Source organism: Diabrotica virgifera, chromosome 7 (genome assembly GCF_917563875.1).
Source record: "Diabrotica virgifera virgifera chromosome 7, PGI_DIABVI_V3a".
In the NCBI taxonomy this organism is placed as follows: Eukaryota; Metazoa; Arthropoda; class Insecta; order Coleoptera; family Chrysomelidae; genus Diabrotica; species Diabrotica virgifera.
In genome coordinates this window covers 203,470,871-203,485,024 of record NC_065449.1, presented here as the reverse complement: position 1 = coordinate 203,485,024, position 14,154 = coordinate 203,470,871, and the positions used below count along the sequence as shown (strand labels likewise).

General features: G+C 31.5%; 1 protein-coding gene across 2 annotated transcripts in view; it reads left to right on the top strand.

Annotated features, from left to right (window-relative positions):
• The first annotated feature begins 6,077 nt into the window (after positions 1-6,077).
• Positions 6,078-14,154, top strand: part of LOC114326560 (cathepsin L-like proteinase) — a 42,233-nt gene continuing 34,156 nt past the window's right edge. Inside the window, exons 1-5 of one of the 2 annotated variants that reach the window (XM_028274955.2) lie at positions 6,078-6,230; positions 7,287-7,380; positions 8,415-8,747; positions 12,071-12,353; positions 13,278-13,586. In XM_028274955.2, coding sequence (XP_028130756.1) covers positions 7,297-7,380; positions 8,415-8,747; positions 12,071-12,353; positions 13,278-13,525 — 948 coding nt within the window. In that variant the 5' untranslated portion in view covers positions 6,078-6,230; positions 7,287-7,296 and the 3' untranslated portion in view covers positions 13,526-13,586. Of the gene's footprint in view, positions 6,231-7,286; positions 7,381-8,414; positions 8,748-12,070; positions 12,354-13,277; positions 13,587-14,154 lie in introns of those variants that run through there. The other variant, XM_050657220.1, reaches the window with a different exon arrangement.

Genomic DNA, 14,154 nt, shown 5'->3' with positions numbered 1-14,154 from the left:
ATGAATAGTCCATGTGGTAAGATCAGAGTAAGACAAAGTGTTAAAGACGGTGTTTTTTAGATACCAGAAGGTTGGATTACAGTAAGGTATGCCAGAAAAATATGGAAGGATAATGGAGAGCTATATTGGATGCGGCGAAGACTTACCCCGAGTTGAGAAGAAGAAGTGATGGTTTGTATTACATCTGTTTTGAATTCTTGTGTAATGTTTATCGGTTTCTTGAATCGTCTCTGAATCCTTAACGAAACTTGGATCAAACATTTTGTGAATAACGAAGATTACTTTATTTTGTACTCACATATTTCTCTTAAAAATAGAATTAAATAAGTGAGTTCAACGGTTGATACTAATTATTTAATGATTAGTCCTGTTGCTAGAGGGGGTACAACGGTCTCCTTAATTCAGATGGACTTACCCAAGTTTTTTTTATGTATTTTGACCCGTAGAACACGAATTTTTTGGGTAACAGTTGATCCGAATGTCTCTTGATACCAACTCTGCTTACTGAATTTGAAAGTTCAAGTCAAATTCTATCGGTTTTGATTATTTGCATTGCTAAAAATGATTTTTTTTATTGTTAAACAAAGCTATAAACAAATAGTGTTTCCCGTGCCCAATGCATGCATTTTAATGTACGTAATCTACGTAGAAATTCTCTGTATGCGCGCCTACTCGTTCGATTTCAAATAGTACGTTCTTTAAAGATAAAATATTGCAAAACCTCTAAAGGACCCCGTAAAAACCTTATAGGAAATGGCCCTCTCTCAAATGCTCTGAAATTTTGGATTCTGGTAGTCCTTGATGTGTAGAACAAAAGACTCCATGGGCGCGAAGCTCCAAAAAATCATAGTTGTAAGATATAAGCCTCTGAAGTTAAAGGTACAGTGAGGACGTTTGAGTTGGAATCAGCTCGATTTTTATTTTTAAATTATAATTTTTTGGCATATATATCACACTAGTGACGTCATCCATCTGGGCGTGATGACGCAATCGATGATTTTTTTAAATAGGAATAGGGGTCGTGTGATAGCTCATTTGAAAGGTAAGTCAATTCTCTATTCACTAATATAAACATTAATATAATTATTTATACAGGGTGGCCAAAATTTTTCTTAATTAAATTAATTGAGACAAGAAGAAGAATGTATAAAATTTATTTAATTAAAAATACATTTTACTGTTGTCAGAAATCAGAAAAAATGTTAATTTGTCAACCCCCTCCCTTCCAGTTCCCCACCCCTTATTTTTAAATAGGGAATAGGGGTCGTGTGATAGCTCGTTTGAAAGGTAATTTAATTCTCTATTCACTAATATATAAATTAACATAAATTCTTTTTAATTAAATTAATTGAGACAAAAAGAAGAATGTATATAATTTATTTAATTCGAAATACATTTTACTGCTGTCAGAAAACAGAAAAAAATGTTAATTTGAAAAATAAACATTGCTTTTCGCTTAAATTAAATGTTCAAACTGCTAAGAGGCAGATGGGTGGCAGCTTTAATATTGAATTTAAGCGAAAAACAATATTTATTTATCAAATAAACATTTTTTTCTGTTTTATGACAGCAGTAAATTGTATTTCGAATTAAATAAATTATATACATTCTTCTTTTTGTCTCAATTATTTTAATTAAAAAATTTTTTGGGCACCCTGTATAAATGATTCGGTTAATGTTTATATTAGTGAATAAATAACCTTTCAAATGAGCTATCACACGACCCCTATTCCTATTTAAAAAAATTATTGATTGCGTCATCACGCCCAGATGGATGACGTCAATAGTATGATATATATGCCAAAAAATTATAATTTAAAAATAAAAATTGACCTGATTCGTAATTCTACGAATCTACAGAGTCGCCCATTCTCGAGAAAATGAATTTATTCCAACTCAAACGTCTTTACTATAGAACTATGATTTTTTGGAGCTACGCGCCCATGGAGTCTTTTGTTCTACACATCAAGGACTACCAGAATCCAAAATTTCAGAGCATTTGACAGAGGGCCATTTCCCATAAGGTTTCTGCGAGGTTCTTTTAAAGAACCCCTTGGATTGACATGAAATTTGGCATACGCATAGCTAACATGTCAAAGAAAAAAAGTGATATTGTGCCGATGTGTGCCTTTGCCCTAGTGGTGAGTTTCACCCCCTTCTGGTGGTAAAAAATATATGTTCGAAATAAGTCCGGAAATGGATAAAATTATTCTAAGCAACTTTTGTTCTATAAAATTTTTTCACCAAGTTAATACTTTTCGAGTTATTTGCGAGTGAATATGTTAACTTTTCTAAAAAATAACCACGTTTTCAGACGGTTTTTCGCAAATAAACTCAAAAAGTAAGTATTTGGTCGAAAAAAAGTCTTATCAAAAATATAGCACGTAAAAAAGTGAAAAACATGGTGTATATATTAGTGACTATACCTAGTAGAAGTAGAGTTATAGCTAATGAAAAATAGGTTCATATTCGTCAAATTCTAAATCGAATATTTTAACTTGCCAAAACCAAAAACCAAAGCACTTTTTTGGAGAAAACTCATTGTAACTTTTTTAAAGTGTTTAAAAAATGCTTATTTTTTTTAAATTTTTAGCATCAAAAGTAAATAAGCTACGCTCAAAATAAAGTTGGTCCCTTTTGTTTTGGTAAGAAATTGGGAAAATCACCCCCTAATTAGCATTTCAAAATGAAGTTAATTGTTACCAGGTCACAAGTTATTTACTCGCGTATGTATTGACTACATGATCTGTAAGTTTTATCGGTTCAAAGTCCTTATTTTTGAAAGAGCTGTAGTTAAAAGGGCTTGAACGAGTCACTTATCACGACTGTATGCAAATTTAGAAACACCGAATCAACCAATTTTTGTCTTACCGAAAAACAAAAAAATACAAAATATTCAGAAAAGTAAAGCCAACTTTTTTTATTGTTTAATATTTCTGATATCTCTAACCATTTTTAAATTATTTAAAAAAAACATTTTTTTCAAAATTAAAATTTTTAGTAATTTTACTTTAAAACCAAATTTTTTCAAAAATATGCATTTTGAATCGATGAAACTTACAGATCATATAAACACAACATAAGTAAAGTAACTTGTGAAGCGGTAACGATTATTTTCATTTAAGTTGCTAATTGGGGGGTGACCTTCCTGATTTTTTTTGCCGAAACAAAAGGGACCAACTTTATTTTGTGCATAACTGGCTTACATTTAGGGCAGTCAATGAGGGTATGTGGCTCCGAATTCTATCCTACTATATCGATTTACGTGATATTTTCACAGTAAGTAGGAAATAGCCCAAGAAACAAAGTCTACCCTATGCTGATGTGTGCTTTTGTCTTGGGGGCGGTTCCTACCCCTTCTCGGGGGTGGCAATTTTTTTACTTAAATAACTGCGGAAGTTGCTAGAGAACCTAATACTAAGCAAAAACTGTTCTATAATTTTTTTTCGAAAACTCAATACTTTTTGAGTTATTCCTGGTTGAAAATTGGCCATTTTCATTGAAACATAACACCTTTTCAAACGGTTTTTTGCAAATACCTTAAAAACTATGCATCTAACTAAAAAAACTATATAAAACATTTTTGTAGCTTATAAAATAACAAAGAGATTATTTCTTTTATGAATCATCTAGTTCTAGTTATAACATAAAAAGAGATATGGTAAGTGAAAAAACTTGTTTTTTTGGTGCATGCTCAAATCAGTGTATTTAACTTGAAATAACAGGGAAACGGTCGATTTTAGGTGTATAATGCTACCAATAACTTTTGTTGTGCTTGAAAAGACCTTTAAAATAAGCAATATTAAATGTCGAATACATTAAAACTATGCGAGATAAACTGAAAAAAATTTGATGACTAACGTATTTTAAGAAAAAAATGAGAAGTATATTTAACCCCTCATCCACAAGAATTTAAATGCATCGTTTTTCTTCTACAATACATTTTACTATAGTGTTATTTTTATGTTCAAAAAGTTGAGCGGGTTTAAAATGAATGGTTTTTGAAAAAAATAAGATCAAATTATTGAGCGCATTTTTAAATTTTCTTAAAAATCTTCCTTTTTCTCCATGTAACTCGAAAATGATAAGAGATGCCAAAAAAAAAGATGCCATACAAAAATGTAGGTTTATTTTAGGTAAACATTTTGATTTTATTTTTTATAACATTATATCTTATCATTTTTAAGTTAAATGGAGAAAAAGAAGATTTTTAAGAAAATTTAAATATGCGCTCTATAATTTGATCTTATTTTTCTTTTCAAAAACCATTCATTATAAACCCGCTCAACTTTTTGAACATGAAAATGACACTGTAGTAAAATGAATTGTAAAAGGAAAACGATGCATTTAAATTTTCGTGCTTAAGGGGTTAAATATACTTCTCAATTTTTCTCTTAAAATTCGTTAGTCATCAATTTTTTGCAGCATATCTGGCTTAGTTTGAATGTAATCGACATTTAATATTGCTTATTTGAAAGGACTTTTCAAGCACAATAAAAGGTATTAGTAGCATTATATACATAAAATCGACCGTTTCTCTGTTATTGTAAGTTGAATACACTGCTTTGAGCATGCACCAACTCATTTTACCTACCATATCTCTTTTTGTGTTATAACTAGAAGATTGAAGAAGGAACGAATCTCTTTTTTTATGAGCTACAAAAATGTTTAATATAACTTTTTTAGTAAGATGCATTGTTTTTAAGGAATTCGCAAAAAACCGTTTGAAAACGTGTTATATTTCAATGAAAATGGCCAATTTTCAACCACGAATAACTCAAAAAGTATTGAGTTTTCGAAAAAAAAATTATAGAACAGTTTTTGATTAGAGTTGGGTTCTCTAACAACTTCCGTAGCTGTTTAACCAAAAAATTTTCCACCCCCGAAAAGGGGTGGGAACCGCCCCCAAGACAAAATCACACATCGGCATAGGGTAGACTTTGAATAAGGAGATATTTTCAGGCTATTCCTACAATTTCATTAAAATCCATAGAGAAGGATAGAATTCGGAGGTAATAACCTGTTCTTGCTCTCATTGACTGCCCTAATTTTATGCTAGAATTTTTTTTATAAAAACAGAAATAAAGTTTTTTTAAACACTTTAAAAAAGTTGTAACGTGTTTTCCCCAAGAATGCTTCATTATTTGGATATTTCACATTGAATTATTCTATTTGGAATTTTTCGAAAGTGAACCTATCTTTCATTAGCTATAACTCTGCTTTTGCTAGGTATAGAGACCTAATATATACACCGTTTTTTTCACTTGTTTATTGGCTGTAGTTTTGCTAAGAATATTTTTTTCCACAAAATGCTTACGTTTTGACTTATTTGCGAAAAACCGTCTAAAAACGTGGTTATTTTGTTGAAAAATGAACATTTTCACTTGCACATAACTCAAAAAGTATTGATTTGGTGAAAAACTCTATAGAGCAAAAGCACACATCGGCACCATATCACTTTTTTTTCTTTGACATGTTAGCTATGCGTATGCCAAATTTCATGTCAATCCAAGTGGTTCTTTAAAATCTACAGCAAAAACTGTGAAAGAATGCACTAAAATGAGAAATGCATCGAAAACATCATTCAAGCACTATGTGTTTATAGCTTTGTTTAACAATAAAAAAATTAATTTTTAGCAATGAAAGTACGTAAAACCCATAGAATTTGACTTGAAATTTTAAATGCGGTAAGCAGGATGCCTATTTTATTTTTCAATCAAAAGTTATTCGGGTTTAAATATTGCAATTTTTCGATTTTTTGAAAGTTCAACCGCGTTTATGTCGAAAACTATGCATCCGACGAAAAAACTTGTAAAAACATTTTTTGCTTATAATCACCCAGAAAATAAAAAAAAAATGTTTTGTTTTGCGAAAAATCGCTGTTATGTGATTCCTCAAGTTCTTTGTTTATAACAGTCTTATCGACATCCGGATCAATTGTTACTCAAAAAATTCGTGTTCTGGGGTCAAAATACATAAAAAGAACTTAGGTAAGTCCATCTGAATTAAGGAGGCCGTTGTACCTCCACTGGCGACAGGACTAGATATTATCACAAAATATTTCTTTAAAACACATTTCGATATAATATAGATTGTATGCAAATTTTTTGCTTTCGTGTAAGTTCCTTCGCACTTACAGAATTTCAAGAGGATCAAGATTAGAAATTTAGTATAAATGCTGATTTTTTTCTACAAGTTCTACAAGTTGTATTCTGTTGTTCTTTCAGAAGGTAAGATATTTTCCAAATTCTTCAATTATAACTATTTCTCTATTTATTATTTAACTAATTTTCTATCTTCACTTTTTTTTATTAATTTTTTTTAAATTCTTTGTAATTTACGCATTAATAAGTGTTCTTTCATGGATTGATAACATGCCTCTTTGGTTATTAATTTTTATTTGTTAAGTGCGCCCTTGTATTTTAAACAAGTTTTTTAATTCGTATGTTTATTTTACCTGAGATCCTTCTTTTATTTCTTATGTGCTGCAAATTCTTTCGAAATCTCAATATTCACTCGTACCAATGTTGCCAGTATGTAATTATGTCTATTACATGGAGTAAAAGATTGTAGTAAAAGAGGTTACCAAATACCAAAAATTTGAGATACAAATAGTATTCTGGATGACATCACTTTAATAGTGAAAAATACATGGCCCGATAGTTAATGGGACAATAAGATACTATCGAATTAAAACAAAGGAGGACTGGAAACCTTATATAACCAATCAATTAACATCAATGAGGTAAATGCCCAGATATTGAGTTTGACAATACATGTGCATAGAGTCAATAAAGAATATATCATCAAGCAGATACGGAAGGAAAATCTGATCGGCAGTAGACCTATAGGTATCGAATTAGAACAAACAAGGATTGGAAACCTAGAATAACCAACCAAATAAATTCAACGAGATAAAAGCTCAGAGATTTAGGTGGACCTAAACTCAGATGGTGGGATAATATCCCAAAATAATTGCATGCCACGGGTAAATACAATTGGCTAGAAGGTATGATTGACCAAAATATGTGGAAGCAAGTCGTACAGACAGCCAAGACCCACGAAGGGTTGTTAAGATACAGAGATATAGAGGTAGAGAAAGAGGACGATAGAGAGGGGGAACTATGGTATAATTGACATCTTCGTAGAATGGTCTACACAAATAACTTGAAACATCTCTCCAGTATCCATAAATATGTATGTTAAAATATGAAAAGATTAGTTTTAAAATTTTATTTATTTTTTTCATTTAGGTAGCTACTTATTATTTCAAATTATGTTTTTAGAAAAATCAGAATGAAGCTGTTCATCCTTGCCGCTGCCCTTATTGTGGCCACAAGTGCCAATCTAGGTGCCTTCGAAAAATGGACCAGTTTTAAGGTATTAATTTGAGTAATATTTTTTTAATTTTTTACGACAAATCCAATATTTACTTCACAATCTAAATAATACAATTTTGTTGATACATCAGCACAAAATGTCAAAAACAAACTAAAAATTTGAAAAAAAAGCTAAAAGTAAAATTTAAAAATAACTGATATACCTGCCAGTCTTCTGATAATTTTGAAATCTTTAGTGTTTGGAAGCAATGAAAGCAAACATCGAAAAATATATACATACCCGCCTATCTTCTTTTCTTGCTAGTTTTCTCCTTTTAGTCTTACCATAATGATTTTCACAATTAATTAATAATACATTATAAATTGTTAAAAATCCATTATTTCTTGAAAATTTATTTACACATTATTTCTTGGTCTTCAATCATTTTCAACTGATTGCAAGTCTCTTTACTAAAATATATTCAAATCCCTTCAAATCACTTGTTTTGACTCCAATGTTACCCATCGTGCTCAATCAACTTTTTTTAACGTCTATGATTACACAGGTATTCATCAATTATATTTTTGATACTGTTGTTAATTTATTGGCAACTTCCTTGTTTTGCTTTTTAGTAATACACTTATTAAAACATGCGTTGATCTATTTTTAATTTATAGAACATTTTTGTTTATTTTATTTCTTAATAAACTTCATCAGAAGGGCAAATGACTGGAATAGCATCTTTGTTTATATACTTTGAAATTGATCTATTTTTAATTTATAGAACATTTTTGTTTATTTTATTTCTTAATAAACTTCATCAGAAGGGCAAATGACTGGAGTAGCATCTTTGTTTATATACTTTGAAATTTTTACATCTTACATCATAAATTTAGGTACCTTCTCATTATTTTTTTAATAATAATTTATCAACATTTATTCTATAATATAATATTGGTAATATTGTGTATATTTTTAAACTTTTACCATTTTTGGCTATTTTTGCTTGATACGACTCTGTAATTTATTGGTAGTAAAATATTGTTCAGACATGATTACATATATCTATATTATTTATTATATTTTTATTCCAGGCAACCCATAACAAATCTTACAACGTTATTGAAGACAAACTTCGTTTCGCTGTTTTCCAAGACAACCTCAAAAAAATCGAGGAACACAATGCTAAATACGAAAGTGGAGAAGAAACCTACTACTTGGCTGTTAACAAATTCGCCGATTGGTCCAGCGCTGAATTCCAAGCTATGTTGGCCCGTCAGATGGCTAACAAGCCCAAACAATCCTTTATTGCAAAACACGTAGCCGATCCCAATGTCCAAGCTGTAGAAGAAGTTGATTGGAGAGATAGTGCCGTTTTGGGAGTCAAAGATCAAGGACAGTGTGGATCATGCTGGGCTTTCAGTACCGTAAGTATTAATATTAAAGTAGCATCGTTTTAAGAATGGCATTATACAAAATAAAAGTAATACCGTTATCACACTAAAAAGATAAGTAGTAGCGATTCATATCTTAATGTATTGTTGACAGAGCACTTGAACTTTTTAGATTTTAAAAAAGGATGTGATCCAATTAATACATTTTCTCACATACATAGGTATGACGTAGCAGTATATATAATATAATATGATAAATCACTAAACCAATATAACAAAATATCGAACTCAACAAAACTTTTGAATGTAGCATCAACAGAAACTCATGCACCTACCAAGCTCTAAGCTTCTTGGTATTTTACTTCAAGAAAATGGAAAACGATAAGACTACGAGAAGAATAACAAAGGAATTATCCACAAAAAGAGAGTCTTTCCTTATATCAAGATGGACCTATGAACCAAGTTGCAAGACTACGGTTTTTATTTTTACTCACGGAAAAATAAAATAAATGAAAATACTAGTTTTTCACTTCTAAGACGATATAAGGCAGAGCATTGTCGTGCAGAAAAGTGACAAGCTTTTCTGGACCTTTTGGTCATATTGCTTGATAAACCTTGTTTAAAATTTGCCTATAAAGGTTTTCCTTAATATGTACCCTAGTTTCCGAAAACTACATGAGAAAGGGTTTTTCAAGGTTGAAAAAACATGTTAACATGAGCTTGCCCACAGAAGGTTGAAATTTGTATGGCTGCACGCTGATTATATGACCAACGCCATTTTGAAGTCACTTTACTTTGACTTTTGTAGTTAAATACAAATGATAGAAACTGATCAGTGTGACGTGTACGCGTACAAACATAACTAACATTTCAGAACATCAGTTGAGCCATTACAATTGTTTCCAAGGCTAACCTGACCAAATATATGTTTCAATTATTGAACAAGTTTATATCTTCCTGACTTCAAGAGAAATACCTGTACTAATTTTAAAGACTCTAAAATGGACCGATAGAAAGATAACGACATGAGTTCAATAAGATCGGTCGGATTCTTCATAAGTACTGGTTATAAAATATACATATAAAAAATACTGGACAATAATTATAAAAAAAACACAACAAAGATATATCACTCCTACGTGGTGACATAGGCAGAAACACTTCAAAATATATCAATTGTATCGACGTACTCGATAAAAATTAAATTAATAAAAAATATTATAAAACAAAAAAAAAAAGGAATAATACAAAATAATAAAAAATAATAAAAAACAATGAAAAATAATAAAAAAAATAGTAAAAAATAATAGAAAATAATGGAAAAAATAATAAAAAATTATTTATCAAAATTAATAAAAAATTTACAAATGGATTAGCAATAAGCATGATTACATCGTTATGTTTATTTGCTGCTAGTTTGTGGTGTATATGTTATAGTCAAAGCCCGAATTTCAGGCACTCCTAGGTTTGACTAGGCAATCCTCAGGTCTGACTGACGATCTTAGTCAAAGCCCGAAATAAAGTTACAGTTTCGGCCTTTGACTAGTCAAACCTAGGAGAGACTAAGTTGGTCAGGCAAAGGTCGAAATTTAATTCTATGAAATCGGGGTTTGACTAGTCAAACCACGACCAGCCATTAAACTGTCGTAATTTGTTAGATTAGGTTTAATAAAACGTCATTTTTTAATTTTAATGTTTATAATTTTTGTATTGTCGTAATTAAAATTAAAAAAATAGTATAAAATAAAAATGTATACCATTTTTATTCAGTTGCAATGCGAAGGCAAAGCAATCTTACTTTTCAATTAGAATCAGTCCAGTCCTCTGAATCGCGATTTTCGGCTCTTATTGGAGCCTCTGTTCTCCAAAGTTCCTTCCCTTTGTCTTCACTGCAGCATCCATTTGGCTTGCAAATTGTAGAAGCTTTGGAGGTGTCACCAGGGAAATGTACCAATAAGTTTTCAATTAAAAAATCTTTTAGTAATATTTTTAATATTTTCAATATTATTAATTTTGCTACTAGGATTGAAAACTACTTCATCTTAAAAAAAATAGTATTTATTCTCACATGTTGAGGCATTATGGCATTTAGAGTTGCACAATACGTTAGACTTTTTACACTTTTGAAGAGCATTTCTTATTGCATTAGCATTTTATAAAGCCTTGTCCTCCAAATTTAGAATCTTTTTCACTCATTTCTCTTAGAGATACATCTTAACGTCTGGAACATCTTCGAAATTAAGAATATTATCTTTGCATTTTTGTTCCGTATTTCATACGAAACTCTATATAAACCGTCAATTGTTTTATCTTGTGTGTTACTCAAAATATTTCGAGCATCTCCTTTGGCTTTACCAAAGCTGGAGATAGGTATTATTGTTACAGTTATTCCGATCGAAATTGGAGGATTTTTTTTTCACTTAATTGTTTCATTGCATTAGCCTGGGCATGAAGACCTTCAATCGCCTTTCCTATATTTATTTTAATCTGTCTGTGTAAGAATACCTATCCCCAGCTTTGATATAGCCAAAGGAGATGCTCGAAATATTTTGGGTATCATAAAGCTAAAACAATTGACGGTTTATATAGAGTTGGTACGAAATACGGAACAATAAACATTCTTTTTTCAAGAAATCAAATAAGAGAATGCAAAGAGAATTTTCTTATATTCGAAGATGTTCCAGACGTTAAGATATCTCTAAGAGAAATTAGTACAAAAGATGCTAAATTTGGAGGACAAGGCTTTATAAAATGCTACTGCAATAAGGAATGCTCTTCAAAATTATGTAAGTGTAAAAAAGGTCTAACGTATTGTGCAACTCTAAATGCCATAATACCTCAACATGTGAGAATAACCACTATTTATTTTATTTTAGTTACAAAAATATAAAAATAATAAACATTAAAATTAAAAAGTGACATTTTATTAAACCTAATCTAACAAATTACGACATTTTAATAGCTGATCGGGGTTTGACCAGTCAAACCCCCATTTCATAAAATTAAATATCGACCTTTGCCTGACCAACTTAGTCTCTCCTAGGTTTGACTAGTCAAAAAGTCGAAACTGTAATTTATTTCGGGCTTTGACTAAGATCGTCAGTCAGACCTGAGGATTGCCTAGTCAAACCTAGGAGTGCCTGAAATTCGGGCTTTGACTATAACATATATACAAGTTAGCAAAAAAGTTAGGCTAGTAGGTAAAACATCACTGTTTTACATCACTCACAACAACAAATGTTTTAATCTGTAAAGAGCTGTATACCTAAGTTTTTTTCAAATGAATTAACAAAATATTTTAGGTACTCATTCAAATTTTAATAGTTGCTTCTAAATTTTTACTTTAATATTTCCAGACCGGATCCCTCGAAGGTCAACTCGCCATCCACAAAAATCAACGTGTTCCTCTCAGTGAACAAGAATTGGTAGACTGTGACACATCAAGAAATGCTGGTTGTAACGGAGGTTTGATGACAGATGCCTTTAACTATGTTAAACGCCATGGTCTCTCTTCCGAATCTCAATATGCATACACCGGCAGAGATGATCGCTGCAAGAATGTTGAGAACAAACCACTCTCTTCCATTAGTGGCTACGTAGAACTTGAAACAACTGAAGATGCACTCGCGTCCGCTGTTGGTAAGTTCATTCATATCTGCTTGCTGTTTTTTGCATCCATTTGTGGCCAGCCATTCACTTCATGTCATCAGTCCATCTTGTTTGAGGTCTGCCTCTACTTCTTTTGCTTGCCCTTGGTCACTATTCGAGAATTTGCATCGTCCAATGGTTGTCATTTTTTTTCGATGTGTTCTTCCCAGTTCCATTTTAACACGGGAATCTTCTGGATCACATCTGTTACTTTTGATCGTCTTTTTATCTCTTCATTGGATTTGCGATCGCTGCGCTTAATATTGAACATTCTCTGTTCCATAGCTCTCTGGGTCACTTGAAGTTTGTTGACTATGCTGTTGTTAAGAGCCCAAGTTTCAGTTCCATATGTCAGAACATAAAGGTTTTTGCCTTCAAACTGTTGGGTAAGTTTGATTTAAATACTGCTTTTAATCGATTAAAGGCTGTCCATGCTAAGAAACATCTTTATTTGGTATTTAGGTCTAAACTACGGTACTCTTCTTGGAGTACCGTGCCCAAATCTAAGGCGTGGATTGCTCCATGACAATTTGCCGATATCGTTCTCGATCTTGCGCATCATATAATAATTCATCTGCTGATAACCTGATAAGCTAGTCCATTGACAAAGGTTTCTTCACCTCCGCCGTATGTCTGTACTTCTAGCTCTGTCCAACCGTATCTTACCATCGATTTTTCTAAGGGTTTTCATCTCTGGTGTTTCTAGCACTCTTTTTATTCTCTCTGTATCAGGTCGTCTTTCTGTAGGGTCTTCTTCCACTTTCAAAGAAATACTTCTTGTTTTAATTCTAATTTTTCAATTTAACGTATCTTCGGAAAACAACATGCCTTTGAATATTTTGATATCTAATAAATTATCTAATTTAATTTTAACAACTTACAACGTACGAATGCTAACATTTGGTTTGTTTTTAGCTAGCGTAGGTCCAGTTTCCATCGCTGTTGATGCTGATACATGGCAATTATACGGAGGTGGACTTTTCAACAACAAAAACTGTAGAACCAACCTCAATCACGGTGTTCTTGCTGTTGGATACACTAAAGATGCATTCATTGTCAAGAACTCATGGGGAACTAGCTGGGGTGAACAAGGTTACATCAGAGTTGCCCGTGGTGAAAACTTGTGTGGTATTAACCTCATGAACTCTTACCCTAAATTGTAAATGATTTAATGCAAATGAAACACCAAATAGAATTCAAAAATAAAGATAAATAAAAAACTAATGATTTGGATTTATTTTAAACAGCAACATTGAAGACCAATCAAAATCTCGATCTTCTGAAATATGACATAATTGTCCTACATTTGATATCTGAGTCCATTAACGAATGTTTTTAACCAAGAAACTTGTTTTTTCCCTACACCTCTACGGTCCATCAGTGATACTCAACCAGCGGCCCTCTAGAATTTTTATGCGGCCCGAAGGCTAACTACGGCCATACGGCACAGGTTGTTCCTTCGTAATACCTAAACGTGTACAAAAACATTATAAGCTACATAAAAACACATCTATCTTCACAGCTGAGGTAATAGCAATTCTAAAAGCACTAGAATATGTACAACAGGAAGAGAAACAGAATGCCATTATCTTCTCCGATTCACTTTAAGTTCTTAAAATTTTAAAATGCAACTCAAATACAACAAATGGTATTATCTTGGTATCACCCAAACAATTATTATTAAAAAATTACAAGATCAAAATAAATTTATAAAATTCTTCTGGGTTAAAACACACGTAGGAATAACAAATAATGAAATTGGAGATAAAATTGCCAAAGAAAGCATAGAAAT